At 46.5% G+C, this 20,287-nt stretch overlaps 1 protein-coding gene across 2 annotated transcripts; it reads left to right on the top strand.

The window, feature by feature from the left end:
• The first annotated feature begins 1,266 nt into the window (after positions 1-1,266).
• On the top strand, positions 1,267-19,945 carry P2RX6 (purinergic receptor P2X 6). Of its 2 annotated transcripts, XM_081841976.1 has the most exons (12): positions 1,268-2,109; positions 4,310-4,460; positions 4,808-4,879; positions 6,797-6,872; positions 8,567-8,660; positions 9,663-9,743; positions 11,474-11,615; positions 14,441-14,550; positions 15,776-15,869; positions 16,887-16,952; positions 17,140-17,217; positions 19,515-19,945. In XM_081841976.1, exons 1-12 carry the CDS (start codon positions 1,832-1,834, stop codon positions 19,602-19,604), a joined length of 1,332 nt encoding a protein of 443 aa, XP_081698102.1. In that variant the 5' UTR covers positions 1,268-1,831; the 3' UTR covers positions 19,605-19,945. The 2 variants fall into 2 exon arrangements, with proteins under 2 accessions (XP_081698103.1, XP_081698102.1); XM_081841977.1 differs by lacking the exon at positions 9,663-9,743 and having other exon boundaries at positions 1,267-2,109.
• Positions 19,946-20,287: the final 342 nt, after the last annotated feature.

Below are 20,287 nucleotides of genomic sequence, written 5' to 3' on the forward strand. Positions count from 1 at the left end.
TTCGAATTAAAATTGTAATCTGTTAGGAAGCAGGGTTCCAGGTTGGTTTGGGGGGTTACAAAGCAATTTTGTTTTATTATTATTTTATTTATTTTTTATTAATTTTATTTATTGAATTTATATACCGCCCTATACCCTGGGGGTCTCAGTGGCGTTCACAGAATAAAATCAAGATATAAAACCACAAAATGCCTAATAAACATAAAAACAACAACCCAATAGCCCACCCCCATGTATAATATTACTGTGAAGATGTTTGCAATAAAGGGAAATAAATGTTCTCATTACATTTCATGTGCCAGGATGCCCCTGCCCCCCAGGAAAAGTGCTGCATTTTAATTTGTGATGATATTTCCTATTTTATTTTGCTATAATGGTCTTTAAAATGAAATTTAAAAAAACATGCACCCGCTGAGAAATCCAGGGGCAGCTTGGAAGTCTGTTCCAACCAGAGAGAACAAACCCAGTCTTTGGTTGATAAGTACGTGTAGATGGAGTATTTTGTAGAAAAGTAGCCTTTGGGGGGGTAAGGACAGTACCAATGACTGCAAGTTAGAAGAAAGGAGATTCCTGCTGAAGTTCAGGAAGAACTTTCTGATGGTAAGATCTGTTTGACAGTGGGACAGACTCAGTGCCGCATTTACGTATAAGCTAAACAAGCTACTCTCTTGGGGGCCCCCAAAAAATTAAAGGAAAAAAACCCTAGATTATACATTTCCAAAATATAAGATAAAAAACAAATAAAATAAAACCTACATACAGCAACAGTGTTTTGTGTTGTGTAGGCTCCTGTGATGTAAGTAAGGGGCCCCGCCTGTTAGCCTGCTCCCTAAAATACCACTGGTTGGCTCATTTCTATATATAGGGTGCCTACATTCTGCATGGTTGCATGGCAACATGTGCAAAGTGTTTTAGATACCTATTAGGTCCATAAATTACCATATAGCATACATTCAACACACAAAAACAGCGACAATTTGTTGTTGACAAAGGACAGCTGGACATATAAAAGCCCCCATTACCTTCAGTAGCTAAGGGCCTCATCAAACCTAAATCCGGCCATGGACGGACTGCCTCAGAAAGTGGTGGACTCTCCTTCATTGGAAGTTTTTAAGCAAAGGTTGGATGCTTTAGTTGAATTCCTGCATTGCAGGGGGTTGGACTAGATGACCCCTGGATCCCTTCCAGCTAATGCATCAAACATTAAAAGCTTGCCTAAACAGGGCTTCCTTCAGATGTCATCTAAAAGTTTGGTAGTTATTTTTCTCTTTGACATCTGGTGGAAGGGCATTCCACAGGGCGGGTGCCACTACCGAGAAGGCCCTCTGCCTGGTTCCCTGTAACTTGGCTTCTTGCAGTGAGGGAACCGCCAGAAGGCCCTTGGAGCTGGACCTCAGTGTCCAGGCAGAACACTGGAGGTGGAGACGCTCCTTCAGATATATTGGACCGAGGCCGTTTAGGGCTTTAAAGGTCAGCACCAACACTTTGAATTGTGCTCGGAAATGTACTGGGAGCCAATGTAGGTCTTTCAAGACCGGTGTTATATGGTCTCGGCGGCCGCTCCCAGTCACCAGTCTAGCTGCCGCATTCTGGATTAGTTGTAGTTTCCAGGTCACCTTCAAAGGTAGCCCCACGTAGAGCACATTGCAGTAGTCCAAGTGGGAGATAACCAGAGCATGTACCACTCTGGCGAGACAGTCTGCGGGCAGGTAGGGTCTCAGCCTGCGTACCAGGAGACAACAGCCACATCCTTGTTGACCCTCCTTTCCAATTTTAGCAGCCCATTAGCAGGCCAGCTTTTTCTACCCTCCCTTCCTTGCTACTTTGGAAGATGCTGACACAGATCCTGACATCTTCGGCGTTTTCTGAAAAGTTGCCTCTTTGCCTGCTCTTCTCCACCTGGGCAGCAGGCCAGGAGGATGTGGCGTCCTCCGTCAGCTTCTGCTGCCGGGATTTCACAGCCAGCCAGCCAGCCATGGGGGATTCCTGGAGCCATTCCTGCTTCGGCTTTCTGGATTATAAGACAGAGAAGTTTGCGCTCACCAGGAATAGGAAGGTCGGAGTCTTGCACCGGCTGATCCAGCTCGGGATCGTGGGCTACATCCTCGGGTAAGAGCTGCGGAAGCAGCGAGACGGGTGTTGAGAAGCCTTCGAAATCGCAAGTCACTGACGTTTCTGAGACGTTGCTGGTGAGATGGTGAATTGCTGCATTAGGTGGATTTACGGTCCTCAAGCCTGACTTCTGGCTGTCTTTTTTAAGTGCCCTAGAAGCAGCCTCTTTCGCAGAAGGAACTGCAGTCATGCAGGGATCGAGCTTCCTCCCACATCCCAACTATGCCTGGGGTTGCCACATTCCTCCAGCTAGCCCTGCTCCTCTGCCTTTTAACGCCGACGTCGGAGTTTTTGCCCAAATGAATCATGGAGGTGAAAGCAGGTAGATTGCTTGCAATCCCCAATTCGCTGAATGGGAAGCAACACACAGTCTTCTCCACCCTTGAACTTTGGAACTCCCTGCCTATTGACATAAGGGAGGCACCTTCTCTGTACTGTATTCTTTTCAATGCCTGCTATAAAAAAAAAAAAATCCTGTTTAGACAAGCTGACCCAGGTGCTTAGAAAGCTGGTGCAAGTTTCAATTTGCTTTTAGTCTTTTGTTATTTTAACTTTTTGGAAATCTTATTGTTCTTAGGGATAATTTTATTGTTTTATCATTTTGTTGTAAACCTCTTTGAGGTTTTTCTTTTTACAATCAAGCAGTGTATAAATGTTATGAAACGATTAAATAATTTTATTTATTTCGTAACATTCACATACCCTGGATTGTAAAAGAAAACAAAACCTCAAAGCAGTTTTTAGACCATACATTTAAAGCCTTCCTCTCCCTCCCCCAAGCATACAGTGGTACCTCAGGTTACATACCCTTCAGGTTACATACACTTCAGGTTACATACGCTTCAGGTTACAGACTCCACTAACCCAGAAATAGTGCTTCAGGTTAAGAAATTTGCTTCAGGATGAGAACAGAAATCTTGCTCCGGTGGCGCGGCAGCAGCAGGAGGCTCCATTAGCTAAAGTGGTGCTTCAGGTTAAGAACAGTTTCAGGTTAAGAACGGACCTCCGGAACGAATTAAGTACTTAACCTGAGGTACCACTGTATTGGGAACTGCAGTTTACCCATCCCAGCGCTACAATTCCCAGCCCTCTCAACAAACTACAGTTCCCGGCATCTTTTAGGGTTGGGCTTTAAATGCATGGTATGGGTGTGTGGTGCCTACAGCTCCCATGAGCCTCTGCCAGCTCAGGCAGCGCTGAGTGAAGATGGCAACTCCAGTCCAAAACAACTGTGAGGCACCGAGTTCAAGGAAGGCTGCAAAGGGAAACAGTTCAGGGCTTAATAATAATAATTTTATTATTTATACCCCGCCCATCCGGCTGATATGAGTTATTGCAATCGTGCATGCTGAGGCTCAGGGATGGGGGAACTCTTCCAGACTGAGGGCCACATGAAAGTAGTGGGCAGGGCCAGAGGCAAAAGTGGGTGGAGCAACAAATGCAAATTTCCCCTTTTCCCAGTAGGCTAGTTTCAACACACACTTGTGCAGCTCTCGCAACCTTCCTCCCAAACAAGGGGCGTGATCAGAGTTCAAGACAGGCAAAACACACTCAAGGGGTGGATCTACACATAGGGGGGAAATGCTATAAAGAAATCAGAAATTGTTATAACAAAAGGGGGGAAAAACGCTATAGAAAATCGCATAGAATTTTTTTTTGCTCTCTGGTGCCATCTGTTGTTGTGTGTTTATAATGCATTCAAGATGCTGTTTTCTGACTAACGTAGCAGAGTCCAAGCAGTGCATGAGTCAGGGCTGGGGAGAGATGTGGCTGGGGAGACTTCCGAGGGCCAGATAGAGAGGAGTGGAGGGCCGCATTCATTCCCGGGGTTCCCTGCTGCAGAGGACCTTAATGAACAGGCAGGCTCAAATCCATGCTTATTTATGGTATTGTAAAGTTGGAAAAGGCCTTCAAAAGGACAGACTCCTTTGTACACATAGTCGAACACTAAATAACAGTCTAATCTCTGAAGGGATGAAAATGTGTAAGGTTGAGGAGCTTTTTTTTTCAGGGTGTTCCACCTCAGGGGTGCCACCACAGAAAAAGGCCCCGCTCCTTGCAGCCACCTGGAAATGCTGAGGCAATTGTAGCGGATGATCTCCAAGGGTGGGACAATGTATCTGGAGCATGGAAGGAGGGTTCTTTTAAGTATGCATGTTAAGCATCTTGGACCCCTGTTCTTTCTGCTGCCTTGCAGGTGGGTGTTTCTAGCCAAAAAGGGCTACCAGGAGAAAGATACTGACCCTCACATCTCAGTCATCACCAAACTGAAAGGGATTTCGGTCACACGCGTCCGAGAGCTTGGGGACCGAATCTGGGATGTGGCAGATTATGTGAAACCCCCTCAGGTATCCTTTCTTTGGCCTTGTGGCCGCAAAAGAGTTACCCATCTGGATCAGGCCATATGAAAAATTGAGACGGAGAAGTTTGTGGTAATACTACTACTACTAGTAAAGTTACAAACAGTAGTAAAGTAGTGGTAAAGTTACTAATAGTGGTAAAGTTGTGTTGTTTATTTATTTTAAATGCTTTATAAACCACTTTGTTTCTTAAAAATTCAGCAGTGTACCATATAAGAACAAACAATAGCATTAAACCAAAAATAAAACCAATAAGATGCATATCAAAACAAATATAATGGGGCGTTTAAAAAAAAACCAACAACTAAATGTATGTATTTTGAAACATTTCATAGGGGGAAAATGTGTTCTTTGTGGTGACCAATTTCATTGCTACTCCGAAGCAAGTGCAAGGATCATGTCCAGAGGTACGTCGTTGGCTTTTCTTTATCGGTAATTTTTTGCTTCCTCTACAGTTGCTGGAGGGAGGAACCTTTTGGAGCCAGATACGACTGGTGGGCGGGGCCAGAGGCAAAAGTGGGTGGAGCAACAAATGTAAATTTTACCATTGTACAACAAATTGGTGCCAGTGCAGAGGTCACGTTCAAAGCAGAGATCACATATGATGCCGTTCTCTATCCAGGCAAGCAGGGGTTCAAGGACACACCCCAGCCCCTGGAAAAGATAAGGGAACTAGATTAATAGACAAATAGAAACATTATTAGAATTGGCACACAAATTCTTCCCAAGGATTGGACTAGAATTTGGGAATCACAACCCTTAAAATCTGTTAAGTTGTGGGTGAACATATCAGGCGACACAGCGATTCTTCAAACAGCTCTTGTTTATTCGCAGGCCAGAACAGAACTGAACTGAAGGGTTCAGCCAGCCTGCTTATATAGAGCTCCACTAGAAAGCAACAGTAACCATTTTCTGTAACTATCCAATCACTGAACGTCACTTTCAATCCCTTATTTGCATATGTGGACCTGAGTGAAAACTATCTACAGTATTCCCCTGCTGGCCCAGGGTGAGAACTTCAGTACATAACAGAATCTGCTTTCAGTTTTCTTGCAGAAAACTCATTGAAACTCATTGAAATTACTACACAGGTAGTATTGCATTCCTTTGCAAATGTCAAAAATATCATTTAATTGTTGGAGGGGTTGCAGTAGTTGGAAGGGACCCTGAGGGTCATCTAGTCCAACCCCAGGCAATTCAGGAATCTCAGCCAGATCATACATGATTTTACTTGGACTTTGTTATTTTAAACCACGTGCAACCGTACACATTCTCTGTCCCTACTTTACAGTTTTGTTTTTCATCTTTTGATCACCGTCAGGTATTATAATTGTCCTCTCTGCTTTATATACAGTATTAAATGAAATGAAAACAAACCTTTATTGTTTTTAAAAAAGGATATGTCCCAGCTAGACTAAAACTCTTGAGGAGAGTGCAAGGCAGGGCCTGGGAGAGATGTGGCCTGGGGTTGTGTGGCTTTGGGAGGGCCAGATAGAGAGTTCTGGGGGCCACATTCAGTCTGGAGCTCCCTCACCCCTGCTGTGCAGTTTGACCTCTCTGCCCGAGCCCCGGAGAAGCACCTCTCAACCATTTGCCTGCTCTCAGCCCAAATCATAGAACAGATTGCATCATTGTAGGCATCACAGAGCCTAGGGCTTGCCGATCAGAAGGTCGGCAGTTTGAATCCCCACAATGGGGTGAGCTCCCGTTCCTCGGTCCCTGCTCCTGCCAACCTAGCAGTTCGAAAGCCCGTCAAAGTGCAAGTAGATAAATAGGTACCACTCCGGCGGGAAGGTAAACGGCATTTCCGTGTGCTGCTCTGGTTTGCCAGAAGCGGCTTAGTCATGCTGGTCACATGACTGTCTGCGGACAAACGCCGGATCCCTCAGCCTGTAAAGCGAGATGAGCGCCGCAACCCCAGAGTCATCCGCGACTGGACTTAATGGTCAGGGGTCCCTTTACCTTTACCTTTAGGCATCACAGCAGCTTATTCTGTGTCGATTCAGATAATTCAACACCAGGCATCCCAAAACTCAGCCCTCCAGCTGTTTTGGGACTACCACTCCCATCATCCCTAACTAACAGGACCAGTGGTCAGGGATGATGGGAATTGTAGTCCCAAAATAGCTGGAGGGCCGAGTTTGGGGATGCGTGTCCAACATCATCGCAGCAGCAAGGGGCCGGCCAAGTTGCCCTGAGACCCTGTGTCAGGTCTGTGGGTGCCCCTTCCTGCTAGAGCTTTATAAAGGCATGCCAAGCGGACCCTCTCACAGGGTCCTCTGCGGATGTTTTTCCTTCTCAACAATTGCCTTCTCCTCCTCCAGCACCCTTCCATCCCCGATGGGAATTGCAGGAGAGATGAGGACTGTTCACCAGGACAGCCGGTAGTCCACGGAAATGGTAAGGAGGTCTGTTTCAGTCCTGGTCCCTACCCGCTGCTCTCCGCATCACCCACATCTGAATGCCGAATTTAGCACCAGTTTCTCAGCAGTTACAGCTTGCAAGGCTCCCTCTTGCAGCCTTCCCCAACAAACAGCAGGGGGAGCCATTTTCCGTTTCGCCTCAGGCTGCAAAATGTACTGGGCCGGCCCTGCCAATGGAAGTTGCAATCCGAGAATATCTGAAGGGCACCGGGTTGGGGAAAGCTTCCCTCTTGTTTTTACATTTCTCCTCTGCATCCTTCCCTCCATTCCCCAAAAGCAGCCAGCTGTGCCACAAGTTACAAAAACTGCTGGATTTCTTACTAGCAGCCTTGTTAGCTGTTGTTGCTGAAGGATTCCAAACCACCAATGCCAATTGGAAATCAGTGCAGTTTATGTTGGGGATAATTCAGACAGAAATTCCCAGGTGTCAAAAAAGGCTATTTATGTATGCCACTACTGCGGCCCGGGGACGCGGGTGGCACTGTGGGTAAAACCTCAGCGCCTAGGACTTGCCGATCGCAGGGTCGGCGGTTCGAATCCCCGCGGCAGGGTGCGCTCCCGTCGTTTGGTCCCAGCGCCTAGCAGTTCGAAAGCACCTCCGGGTGCAAGTAGATAAATAGGGACCGCTTACCAGTGGGAAGGTAAACGGTGTTCCGTGTGCTGCGCTGGCTCGCCAGAAGCAGCTTGTCGCGCTGGCCACGTGACCCGGAAGTATCTGCGGACAGCGCTGGCTCCCGGCCTATAGAGTGAGATGAGCGCACAACCCTAGAGTCTGGCAAGACTGGCCCGTACGGGCAGGGGTACCTTTACTGCGGCTCGTGTTTTGTTAGCCCAGAAATAGAAAGCGAGCAAGGTCCCGACTAAAGAAGAATGGCAACTTAAATTGATGAAATATGCACAGCTTGTGGACCTAACATATAGAACAGGAGAACAAGAAGAACATAATGTTTAAAGAAGATTGGAAAATGTTTATTAATTATATGGGGGAAATTATGTACACTTGAAAATGTTGGCAAGCATTAAGATAAATTCAACAGTGTAAATAAGTTTTGATGGATGTAATAATGGAATATTGAATGGTTTAGTTTATGTAAAATATGCAGGGATTTATGTTATGCAAAATGAACCATGGAAAGAGAAGGTCATTGATATTTTAAGGTTGTTTATACAAATATTCTAAAATGTAAAACAGAAAATTTAATACAATTTTGTCGGAAAAGGAAATCAGTGCAGTTTGGAAAAGTTCAGTCAGCCACCTTGATTTAAACAGCACCCAGTTGTATCTCAGGAACCAACAGGCAAAATTTGGCCACATTATTCCAAGAGGTGTCGAAATGCATAGCGAATATTTTCTAAAACATATAGCAGATGAAGCCACCTCATACCGAATTAAACCATTTGCCCATCTAGCTCAGGATTATCTGAGCTTTTCGGGGTCTAATGGGCAAATACGTCAATCTCAGTATCTCTCAGTTTCTGCTTTTCCCAATTTCATTTATTTAACAGCATGCACATACAGCTTGAATGTCAGAAAACCTCTAAGTGGTTTCCAAAAATATAGGCTAAAGCAATACTTTACATGGGGGAGTTGGGCTGCAACACACCTTGAAAGGAATAAAGGGCTTTGGTAAAAAGAAGACATAACTGAGATGTGGTTTGGTTCTCTTGCAGGAGTAAAAACAGGGAAGTGTGTCCCCTTTGATGCATCCCATAATACCTGTGAGATCTATGGGTGGTGTCCGGTGGAAAACAAGACCTTGTCCAGGTATGCAAGTTGTCCTCTTTGATCCTGTTTCAACGGCTACCTGTATCTCTGTCCCCCAAACCCACCGCAAGTCAGCCAGACATCTTCAGCTGGGAAACAGGCAGTAGCTGCTAACCAAATAAGACATTTGGTTGGGAGAGGTGGCCTTTCCCACAAGGTGTATTGCTGGTCAAATAGGCATTGCAGGTCCCCCCCCCCCAGATGATACCAAAAGCCTTGAGAACCTGTTTAGCCAGAGGGAAAAGTAAGGCAACTACATCACGCTTGGTACCAACTCCTCTTTCAAACCACCTTCAAGGGTGGGGGGAATTAACACTATTTTTGGTCTCAAGAGAGAACTTTGGCCAAATTATTTTTAAAAATGAAAACAAATTACCGTATTTTTCACTCTATAAGACGCACCAGACCACAAGACGCACCTAGTTTTTGGAGGAGGAAAACAAGAAAAAAAATATTCTGAATCTCAGAAGCCAGAACAGCAAGAGGGATCGCTGTGCAGTGAAAGCAGCAATCCCTCTTGCTATTCTGGCTTCTGGGGTAGCTGCGCAGCCTGCATTTGCTCCATAAGACGCACACACATTTCCCCTTACTTTTTAGGAGGGAAAAAGTGAGTCTTATAGAGCAAAAAATATGGTAAATACTTGTTTAGCTAAGCCTAACAAATATGTAGGCGGCTGCCACTGTTTTTAGCTAATCTTTGATTTTAATTACTTTTTGAATCTTTTAGATAGTTGCTTTTAACTGTTTTATTGATTCGTTCTTTTGTAAACTGCTTTGAGGGGTATTTCTACTTCTTACAACCAAGCAACATATGTCATGCTGTATGTATAAGTAAATAAAGAATCAGCCACCACGTATTATCATACATCCACCAGAAACTTCAATTTCTCATGGAAAGGTAGCTTAACTTGTTCCCCAACAGCCTGCAGGTTGTAAAAACCAAATGGTCGCGTTCCTTCCACGAATGCATTCATAGGCCCACCTATTCTGTTTTCCACCTAGGAAACCACTCTTGGCTGAAGCGGAGAATTTCACTCTCTTTATTAAAAACACTGTCAACTTTACCAGGTTTAACTTCTCCAGGTAAGGGCTGAGATCTTTAAAGCAGGGTGGGGACAGTTTTCACAGAGGGTTTGGGATACTGTTTGCAAACAGGAGTGGCAGTCGTGGCACCAACACCCAGCCCGCTGTTGAGACAGGTTAGATAGGTTGTGCAGGTTTCTGTATGGTCTAGAAACTCTGCAAAGTTCGTAACAGTGCCACAAAATATCTCTTCAGGTTCTTGCCTTTGGGGGATGTTATTGTTTTATATTGTATTGCAGGTGGTTTTTAGAAGGTTTTTATTTATACTTTTCAGATTTATACATTTAAATAATTTTACAATCATTTTAACATATCCTTCTCCCTCCTTCTGCGGTTCCTTAAATTTATTTTTTAAATATCTTCTGCATATCCAAATTCATTTAATTTGCTCATTTAATTATCTACTTTAAATATATACTCTTTGGAAACTGCAGGTTATTACAATAATCCTGCCAATGTTTTTATCTGTTTGTAATTTATCTTTAAATATTCAACAAACCATTTCCGTTCTTTTATATATATGTGTGATGGGATAATGAGCTGCTTGTGCGTAAAAGCTGAATCCCTCAGAGCTTGGCAAAGGTTTCAAAGCTCTGCCTTTATGGGAGCCCTCAAAGCATGACTCCCTCAATCGCTGGCAGAATCTGTCAGTGGGCGTTTCCGGAATTTGCGCCAACATAAGAGTTCCTTAACGGAAACTCTCCTTCGGGATTCTCGGCGTGACAGTTTCCTGTGAGGAGTAGGTGTACCCAGAGGAGGTCCTGAGACCTCCCCGCTGTTTTCACTGGAAGTCTCTTGGAGCCATCCCTCCGTCTGAGTTTCTCCATGAACTCTCTCTCTCCCCCTGCTGGTTCCTTCCTCCGCATCCGAGGGTTTCCTAGCCTCCTTGAGCCCCTCCACCACCTGACTCTCCGATGGCAGTTCCCTGACAATATGTAAAAAGTTTATCTTGATTTCTTATTCTTCTGGTAAGTTTGGCCATTTCTGCATTTTCCATACGTTTTTGTATCCATTCTTCCTTTGCTGGGACTTCTGCTTCTTTCCATTTTGGGGCAAGTAGCATTCTTGCTGCTGTAGTAGCATACATAAATAAATTTCTCTACGGTTTAAGTAGTTCTGTCGCTATAATTCTCAGTTTTCTGCACTATATGATATGGCAGCATTTCAACTTCATGGGGTGTGTCTCCGTGTGCACGGTATTTGCTGTTTTTGTCGTCTGTTTGGTGACTATTTTAGTATTAGTAAAGGTAAAGGGACCCCTAACCATTGGGTCCAGTCGTGGCCGACTCTGGGGTTGTGGCGCTCATCTCGCTTTATTGGCTGAGGGAGCCGGCGTACAGCTTCCGGGTCATGTGGCCAGCAGGACTAAGCTACTTCTGGCGAACCAGAGCAGCACACGGAAAAGCTGTTTACCTTCCCGCCAGGGCGGTACCTATTTATCTACTTGCACTTTGACATGCTTTCGAACTGCTAGGTTGGCAGGAGCAGGGACCGAGCAACAGGAGCTCACCCCGTCGCGGGGATTTGAACCGCCAACCTTCTGATCGGCGAGTCCTAGTCTCTGTGGTTTAACCCACAGTGCCACCTGCGTCCCTATTTTGGTATTAAGTGGCATATAAATATAGGAAACAATTTAATTGCAAATAAAGGTGCCACCAAGGCACTTTCTCCCAAGCTGCTATTACAACAGATTTCCCAAAGACATTAATTTTTCTCATGCTTTCATTCAGGACAAACACGCTGAAGACGATGGATGGCTCTTACTTCAAGGGATGTCGATATGATGCCGTGGATGACCCTTATTGCCCCGTTTTTCGCATTCGTGACATGGTGGAGGCAGCTGGGGAGAGCTTTGAGGAGATGGCTCACCAGGTAGGTCTCCCCTTTTGCTTCAGCCACCCATCCCACAAATGCAAGCGCGGAGGGCCAGGGCTCTTTGGGAACTGCTTCCCTCCCAGGAAAAGTCCATTAACTCCAGGTCAGATTAACCTTAGAAAGTCCCATCCAGCAGTGTTTCTGCCACTGCCGTAGCAGAGCGATTCAGCGTCTACTTTGCATACAGAACATCCCATGCCTAGTTCCTGGCAACATCTCTAGGTAGGAACACTTCCTGCCTAAAACTCCGGAGAGCTGCTGCCAGTCAGTGTAGACAATACTGAACTAGATGGACCAACAGTCTGATGCAGCATAAGGCAGCAAAAAAAGCTAACGCCATTCTAGGCTGCATCAACAGAAGTATAGTGTCCAGGTTAAGGAAAGTCTTACTCTTAGCATATCTTTTTCAATGAATCCGGGGACATTTTTTGGGGGGGAAGCTGAGTAGCAACAGGGAGTCAGTAGTGGGGATGGTGAGGCAAAAGTCCCTGGGTCCAAGCACACATGCATATTGTATAAAGGTGCAAAGCCCTTCTTTCGCACCCTGTGAAACAAATGCACAGACTGTAAGGATATCACTGAGAGCCAGTGTGGTGTAGTGATTAAGAGCGGTAGTCTCGTAATCCTGGGGAACCGGGTTCGCTTCCCCGCTCCTCCACATGCAGCTGCTGGGTGACCTTGGGCCAGTCACACTTCTCTGACGTCTCTCAGCCCCACTCACCTCACAGAGTGTTTGTTGTGGGGGAGGAAGGGAAAGGAGAATGTGAGCCGCTTTGAGACTCCTGAAGGGGAGTGAAAGGCGGGATATCAAATCCAAACTCTTCTTCTTCTTCTACTCGAGAGCAATCAGGCAAATGCCTCCCTGGTCTGCTGTAAAGCCTCGTTATTGGTGCCAAAAACCCTTCACCATGCAGAGTGCCACTCTCCCGTGGCTGGCTCATTCACTGGCAGAATTTGTGAGTGGGCGGACCTTAAACCTTCCCCAGCAGAGTAGTTTCTTGACGCCCAATCTGCGCTTCCCCTCTCTGCGTGGAAGCCTACTGTGCAAGGAGGGCGTGGGTAACGGAGGACCTCTCTCCTCCCCGCTTTGCCCAGGCAAGGTGTCCTGGCACCGCCTCGCCTCCTCCGAGCCCAGAAGCTCCTCTCCGCTGGAGGCGTGGTTACTTTCCTCCGCTGAGGAGGTGCTGCTTCCCACGATCTTTGGGGGCTCTGTGTAATCCATCCGGCTTTTCCCCTCTTGCCCCTGAGCCGATGGCAGTTCCCTGACACACTTCTTTAAAAATTGGGCAATGCCCGCAACTCCCAAACCTCTCCCAATCAGTCAAAACAAAGGGGGAAGGGGGCAGGAGATCTGTACCACCGGACGCCCCCAGTTCCCCTTTGGCAGTGGTGGCGGCAGTGGCAGTCAGCAGCCCAGAGCACAAGACATATCATATGAGGACTTCTGGCGAGGAAAAATGACAGGCGCCACAGTAGTGAGCAGTGAGCAGCTCCTGAAGCCAGCCAGAGCCCAACTGCGCTACCAGACTGGCTCCGGGCTGCTGAGACTGCTGCTGCCATGTTTTCTGGGGACAGATTTGCAAATCTGGGGACATTCCAGGGACAGAATTTGTCCGGAGACAGATTTGCAAATCCGGGGACTGTCCCTGGGAACCGGGGACATCTGGTAACCCTATCTTAGCACTATTCTGCCTTGGTCAGATGACACCTGGAGTACTGTGTCCAGTTCTGGGCGCCGCAATTTACGAAAGATATTGACAAGCTGGAACATGTGCCCCCAAGATGATTAAGGGTCTGGAAACCAAACCTTAAAAGGAACGGTTGAGGGAATTGGGTATGTTTAGCCTGGGGAAAAAGGAGTCTGAGACTTGATATGATAGCCATGTTCAACTATCTAAAGGGCTGTCACAAAGAAGATGGAGCAAGCTTGTTTTTTTCCTGCTCCAATAGCTTCAAGTTATAAAAAAGGAGATTCCGACTATAAACAACAGGAATAATGGTGAGATCTGTTTGACAGTGGGGCGGACCACCTCGGAAGGTGGTGGACTCTCCTTCATTTGAGATTTTTAAGCAGAGGCTGGATGGCCATCTGTGATGGATGCTTTAGTTGAAATTCTTCCATTGCAGAGGGTTGGGTGAGATGATCCTCAAGTTGCCTTCCAACTCTACAATTCTATGATTGCTATAAAAAAAGAGAGAATTAGAGAGCTTGCAGCACCTGCATTTTGGTTCTTTAAAGCTTCCTCCATAGAATCCTGGGAACCGTAGTTTGTTAAGTGTGCTGGCAATGGTAGCTGTGAGGTCCCGAGCCTTAAGGTGGTTAGATTGGTCTCAACTAGGGCCAGGGCCTTTTCAGTACTGGCCCCGACTTGGTGGAACAGTCTGTCACAAGAGACTAGGGCCCTGCGGGTCTTGACATCTTTCCTCAGGGCCTGCAAGACAGAGCTGTTCCGCTATGGCCTTTGGTTTGGACTCGGTCTGACCCTTTGTTTCCCTCCCCTTATGGTCTTGATTTATCAGCTCCTTTAAAATGAGGCTGCATTTAAATTGCATTTTAACCTGTATTTTAAATTGGTGGTTTTTCCCTTTACCTCCCCCCCCTCTTTTCCCCCTATTATGTTTTTACTGTGATTTTATTGGTGTTAGCTGCCCTGAGCCCAGCTCTGGCCGGGGAAGATGGGGTATAAATAAATTATTATTATTATTATTATTTTTATTATTATTATTATTATTATTATTAATTTTGCTCAATACTAATAGATCCCAGTGCCCTCTGTTCATCTCCCCCATTAATCTTGTGGCATTTGGTGGATCCCACACAGGGGGGCGCTATCGGCCTGCGAATCGACTGGGATTGTGACTTGGACCAGCCTCCTCCCAGATGCAGGCCCTGCTATTCCTTCACTCTGCTGGAAAAGAAATTTAACTTCAGGTGGGCACAGCAGCAGACAGGAGGGTGTGAAGGAAGCAGCGTGCAGTCTTAAGTAGGAATGGGGGCGGGGGGGGGGATTCAATTCTGCTTGCATTTAAAGGCGAACGTGCCCAATTCACGTTTATTGAAACAGTATGTGAAACGAAACACAGCAACCTTTCGGAATCTACACTTCTCTGAATTTTGCAATGCCGAGAAATGTGCAGAAAAATGTATATGTTAGCAAAAAAAAAAAAAAAAAAGAACATTTGCAAATGCACCAGGAGAAACTACTTCACAATCATTTGTATACTGGGGGATATTGCATATGTATTGGGAAAGAGCTGCGCTAAAAAACTAAGGCTCAGTGGTTTAGATCACAGCGCCACCTGCACTCCTATACCTTCCTATTTATACAAGCCTTTGGAATCTGAAGCGCAGGTGATGCTGTCAGGGCAAACGGTGTTTTAATAGCTGGTTCCGCATGTGTTCTGATGTATTTTGATGGTTGTTTTTAGCTAGTTCATTGATATTTGCATTTGCATTTCGTTATGTTGCTTTTAAGCCAACTTGCCCCCCAACTTGGCAGAAAGGAGGGTTATGAATATAATCAAAAACTAAATACAGTGGTGCCTCGCAAGACGAAATTAATTCATTCCGCGAGTTGCTTCGTCTTGCGATTTTTTCGTCTTGCGGAGCGCGGATTCCCTGGGTATTAACGGCTTTAAGAAAAAGGAAGCAAACCCGCAAGACGTTTTCGTCTTGCGAAGCAAGCCCATAGGGAAATTCGTCTTGCGAAGCAACTCAAGAAACGGAAAACCCTTTCGTTTTGTGTGTTTTTCGTCTAGCGAGGCATTTGTCTTGCGAGGTACCACTGTAAATAATATGAGAGGTCAGGCAATCCTCGCAGTATCTTGAACCCAAGTCGTCAAGGGCCCTGCCTGTCGATACAAGAACCTCAAACGTGGTCCATGCCACAGCTTCTGCAAGTGGTACCTCGGGTTACATACGCTTCAGGTTACAGACTCCGCTAACCCAGAAATAGTACCTCAGGTTAAGAACTTTGCTTCAGGATGAGAACACAAATCGTGCAGCAGCAGCGCAGCGGCAGCAGGAGGCCCCATTAGCTAAAGTGGTACTTCAGGTTAAGAACAGTTTCAGGTTAAGAACGGACCTCCGGAACGAATTAAGTTCTGAACCCGAGGTACCACTCTACGCTGCTCATCTCCCTGCTTTCTTTCTTCAGAACCGCCTCCTATTATCGGGACCCCCTGAACCGGCAGTCTCGGAGCCTGTTAAAACTCTATGGTATCCGCTTTGACATTTCGGTCCACGGCCAGGTAAGGACCTCTGAGGCCCCATGTGCAGCGGATCCCTAGGGGAGGAGGTGCTCTGCAGGGATCCCATTCATTGCCCCCCAAGTGTTAGAAACTGAGATATGAAAGCTAGGAGCTAAAGGGCACCTTAAACCGAGGTTATGGGCGCAACAACGGAATGTCTAGGCATGCTTTTTTAATAGCAAGAATACATAGCTGAAAATGAGTGAACTGCAGCTAAAATATTATGTTCATTTTTCACACGGTCTAGTCCTTCCGATGCCCACCCCCTTAATATTCTGTTGCGCCACAGGCTGAAAGGGGGGGGGGACTTATATTCCCAATTATTTGTGCCTTTTATTTACCACAGAAGCTCAGTGCACCAGTGGCCTGACTTGGTAGGTGACAGCTTTCTATATAATGCAGGGGAAATCCCTAACTCACCAAGTGTTTGAGACCTGTCGGCTACCCTCACCTGGTTTAGCCGGCCAGTCGAAGCCGTTCCCAGGGTGTGGTTTCTGTCGTGTGTTGAAAGCTTCTAAGAGCCACAAATGAGAGCTGAGTGCAGGGTGGGGACGAAAGACAGACAAAACTCAGAAGGAGTGCAGCATGTGTCCCCCACCAGAGTTACTACCCCTCCCCTAATACCTTAAAGGTAAAGGTAAAGCGACCCCTGACCATTAGGTCCAGTCGTGGCCGACTCTGGGGTTGCGGCGCTCATCTCGCTTTATTGGCCAAGGGAGCCGGCGTACAGCTTCCAGGTCATGTGGCCAGCAGGACTAAGCCGCTTCTGGCGAACCAGAGCAGCTCACGGAAATGCCGTTTACCTTCCCGCCAGAGTGGTACCTATTTATCTACTTGCACTTTGACATGCTTTCAAACTGCTAGGTTAGCAGGAGCTGGGACCGAGCAACGGGAGCTCACCCCGTCGCGGGATTCTAACCGCCAACCTTCTGATCGGCAAGCCCTAGGCTCTGTGGTTTAACCCACAGCGCCACCCGCGTCCCTCCCCTAATACCTTACTCTCTTTTTATTACTCAGGCTGGGAAGTTCAGCATCATTCCCACCGCTGTCAACTTGGGAACAGGAGCTGCCTTCCTTGGAGCTGTAAGTATGACCGATAGAGTAAAAAAGGCCCTTTTGAACTACAACTCCCATCAGCCCCCGGGCATTGCAGCTGTACGATGCCCCTGGGGCTGATGGGAGTTGTAGATCCAAACAAACAGAGAGCGCCATGTTGGCCAAGGCTGGTCTGGATGCTGAATAATGTCATACTGGAATCTTGCCATCCTAGGCTGCCGTGGTTTGTGACCTCGTCCTGCTGTACCTCGATACAAAAGCCGAATTTTATCGGAGCGAGAAATACGAGGAGGTAACAGTGATCGGATGTGGGCTGATCTGGCCTCTTGCTTTTGTTTATGTGGATGTGTCTCCCTTTGAATTCCCTCTCTCTCCACCATGCCTTTTGCTGTAAACATCCCTTTGCTGCTGCCTTGCCTGCATGCTCCGGTTCCGTCCCATTTAGCACTCGCTGTCACGCCCCATCGTCCCGCTGTGGGGAATCGCAACCTCAGCAACCCCTCGTTCTCCCTGGGGACTGGCAGAGACTGGTCAGGGATCTTGAGAGGGATTGTGTGTCTGAAGGTGTCTGGCTCCCCAAGCCTTTACGTAATTTTTTTTTGGGGGGTGTCCCTGCTAAAAGCAGAGGGACATGGGTGTCGCTGTGGTCTAAACCACTGAGCCTCTTGGGCTTGCCGATTTGAAAGTCGGCGGTTCGAATTCCCAAAACAGGGTGAGCTCCCACTGCTCTGTCCCAGCTCCTGCCAACCTAGCAGTTTGAAAGCACTCTAGTGCAAGTAGATAAATAGATACCGCTGCGGCGGGAAGGTAAACGGCGTTTCGGCTCTGGTTTCCATCACGGTATTCCATTGCGCCAGAAGCAGTTTAGTCCTGCTGGCCACATGACCTGGAAAGCTGTCTGTGGACAAACACCAGCTCCCTTAGCCTGAAACCGAGATGAGCGCCCCAACCCATAGTCGCCTTTGACTGGACTTAACCATCCAGGGGTCCTTTACCTGTTACCTGGTAAAAGCAGGCTTTTCTGCATGCTAAAACACAGCCCTCAGATCGTGGGAGCAGATTAAAAGTAAAACAACACAATAAGAGCCTGCTGGATCAGGCCAATGGCCCCTTTAGTCCAGCATCCTCTTTGCACAGTCGCCAACCAGATGGCTCAATGGGAAATCCACAAGCAGGATTCGAGCACAAGAGCCCTCTCTCTCCTGCTGTTTCTAGCAACTGGTATTCAGAAGCATTGCTGCCTCCAGCCATGCAGTGCCTCCATTAAGCCTGATCTCCTATGCATTTGTCACTCGATAGTGTGACCTGGGAGTTTGATGGGTGTGGGTGTGGGTGTGGCTGGAATGTGGTTTGTTTGGTTGTTGTTGTTGTTTTGCTTTTGTTGTTTTTAAGGGATGGCATCCAATTTCGTTGCACTTGTGCAATGTTGCACTTGTGTAATGACAATAAAGAATCTATCTATCTATCTATCTATCTATCTATCTAATCATACTTAAAAGCCATCCATGTTGGAGGTCCTTACAGGAGACAGTTCCACAATTTAACTCTGTGCTGTGTGGTGTAGTGGTTAAGAGCAGTAATCTGGGGAACTGGGTTCGCTTCCCCGCTCCTCCACATGCAGCTGCTGGGTGACCTTGGGCCAGTCACATTTCTCTGAAGTCTCTCAGCCCCACTCACCTCACAGAGTGTTTGTTGTGGGGGAGGAAGGGAAAGGAGATTGTTAGCCACTTTGAGACTCCTTAAGGCAGTGGTGTCCAAACTTTTTTCAAAGAGGGCCAGATTTGATGAAGTGAAGGGCCGTAGGGGCTGACCAAAGGGCCAACCAAAGTTGTTGAGCTTCTTTTAGGATTGAAGTTGTTGAGGTTTTGGGGGGATTTTAACCCAGGAAATAAACTGCCACAGAGGCTGGATTAAACCGACCGGAGGGCCGGATTAGGCCCCCGAAACGGACTATGGACATGCCTGTCTTAAGGAGAGTGAAAGGCGGGATATCAAGTACAAACTCTTCTTCTTTTTCACAATAATATTTATTATTTTCCATACATAAACATAACAGAAGAAAAAGTTAACAATAATAAAGGGGAAAGAATGAAACGGAAAAAAGAAAAAGAACAAAGAATATAAAACATAAAATACAACAAATCACCACATAAACTAAAACTTAATTAATTAATTAAAATTCATCTTCATAAACATATTATTTGACTTCCTCAAATCTCTTCCATCTGAGTTTCTAAGTAATTATACATAGCAGTTTCCAATATCATTATTTCATAAAACCATATCACAGTCCAAACTCTTCTTCTTCTTCTCTGTCCCACATCGTCCAAAATTCACCTTCATTGGCTCTCCACGAGTTCTGGTGTTCTGAGAGAGGGAGAAAAACTTTTCTCTATCTGCTGTTTCCCTCCCTGCCAAGCATGCTTTGGTCCCGTTCTATCATGTCTTGCATGCCTTTTCTCTAAACTAAAAAGTCCCAAACACTGCAACCTATCTTTAGTCCCCTTCTTTATTTTGCTTGTCCTTTTCTGAACCTTTCTCCAATGCCCACAGTACCTTTCTAATATGGTCCCTTTTCTACTTTTCCAGGCAAAGCCACCGAAAACCAAAGTTGACGCAGCCACACTAGCCCTACAGACCACGGGCAACAAATCTCAGGAGAGACCTATTGTGGGATAGATGCTCAAGCAGACGGGCAAGATCTCTCCTCCCTGGTTTGGATGCATTTGGCCCTCCAGGAAACCGAGACTTCACTATCCAACTGGTGTATCGCTTGAAAACAGACTCCTCCAAACAGGTGTTTTGGACTACAACTCCCATCAGCCCCAGGGCTATGCTGTCTGGGGTTGATGGGAGTTGTAGTCCAAAACCTTCAGAGGGTAGCAGCAACACAGAGGTGGAAAGCCCCAGGGCAGCCTTTCCCAAATAGATGCCTTGCAGAAGTTTTGGACTACAATTCCCAACAATCCTGGGAGTTGTAGTTTGGGGAGGGCTGCTATAAAGGGTCTCAGATACCAGAGTGGGGGGTGGGGGAAGCTCTCTTTCTCTCTTCCTCTTTCAGATATAGAGATTCCACTTGGAATAATTCTCAGCCACACTTCTGTCAAGGGAATCAAAACCTCCCCACATCAGTTTATCTTCCTGCTTCTGCCTAAAGGTCATTTTTAGATGAAACCTGCTTGCAGGTTTTCTTTACTTACGTGGGGAACTGGTGCATTTTCTTGGCATTTATTTAAATTTATAGCCCACCACACCTCCCTGAAAAGGTGCTCAGCGTACATATGATGAGAAGGTATTGCAGGGGATTGGACTAGATGACCCTCGGCACCCTTTCGAATTATATGATTCTGTAAGGGTCTCTC

The sequence above is a fragment of the Podarcis erhardii genome, assembly GCF_964252035.2.
Source record: "Podarcis erhardii genome assembly, chromosome: 15".
Lineage (NCBI taxonomy): Eukaryota > Metazoa > Chordata > Lepidosauria > Squamata > Lacertidae > Podarcis > Podarcis erhardii.

What these genes read in the sequence shown, in the direction of transcription:
- P2RX6 (XM_081841976.1), top strand. Translation starts at nt 1,832, where the DNA reads ATGCTGACACAGATCCTGACATCTTCGGCGTTTTCTGAAAAGTTGCCT. An exon ending in GAAAAGAAATTTAACTTCAG is followed by an intron (nt 14,551 to 15,775) that starts GTGGGCACAGCA and finishes TTCTTTCTTCAG; the next exon opens with AACCGCCTCCTATTATCGGG. An exon ending in ACATTTCGGTCCACGGCCAG is followed by an intron (nt 15,870 to 16,886) that starts GTAAGGACCTCT and finishes TTTATTACTCAG; the next exon opens with GCTGGGAAGTTCAGCATCAT.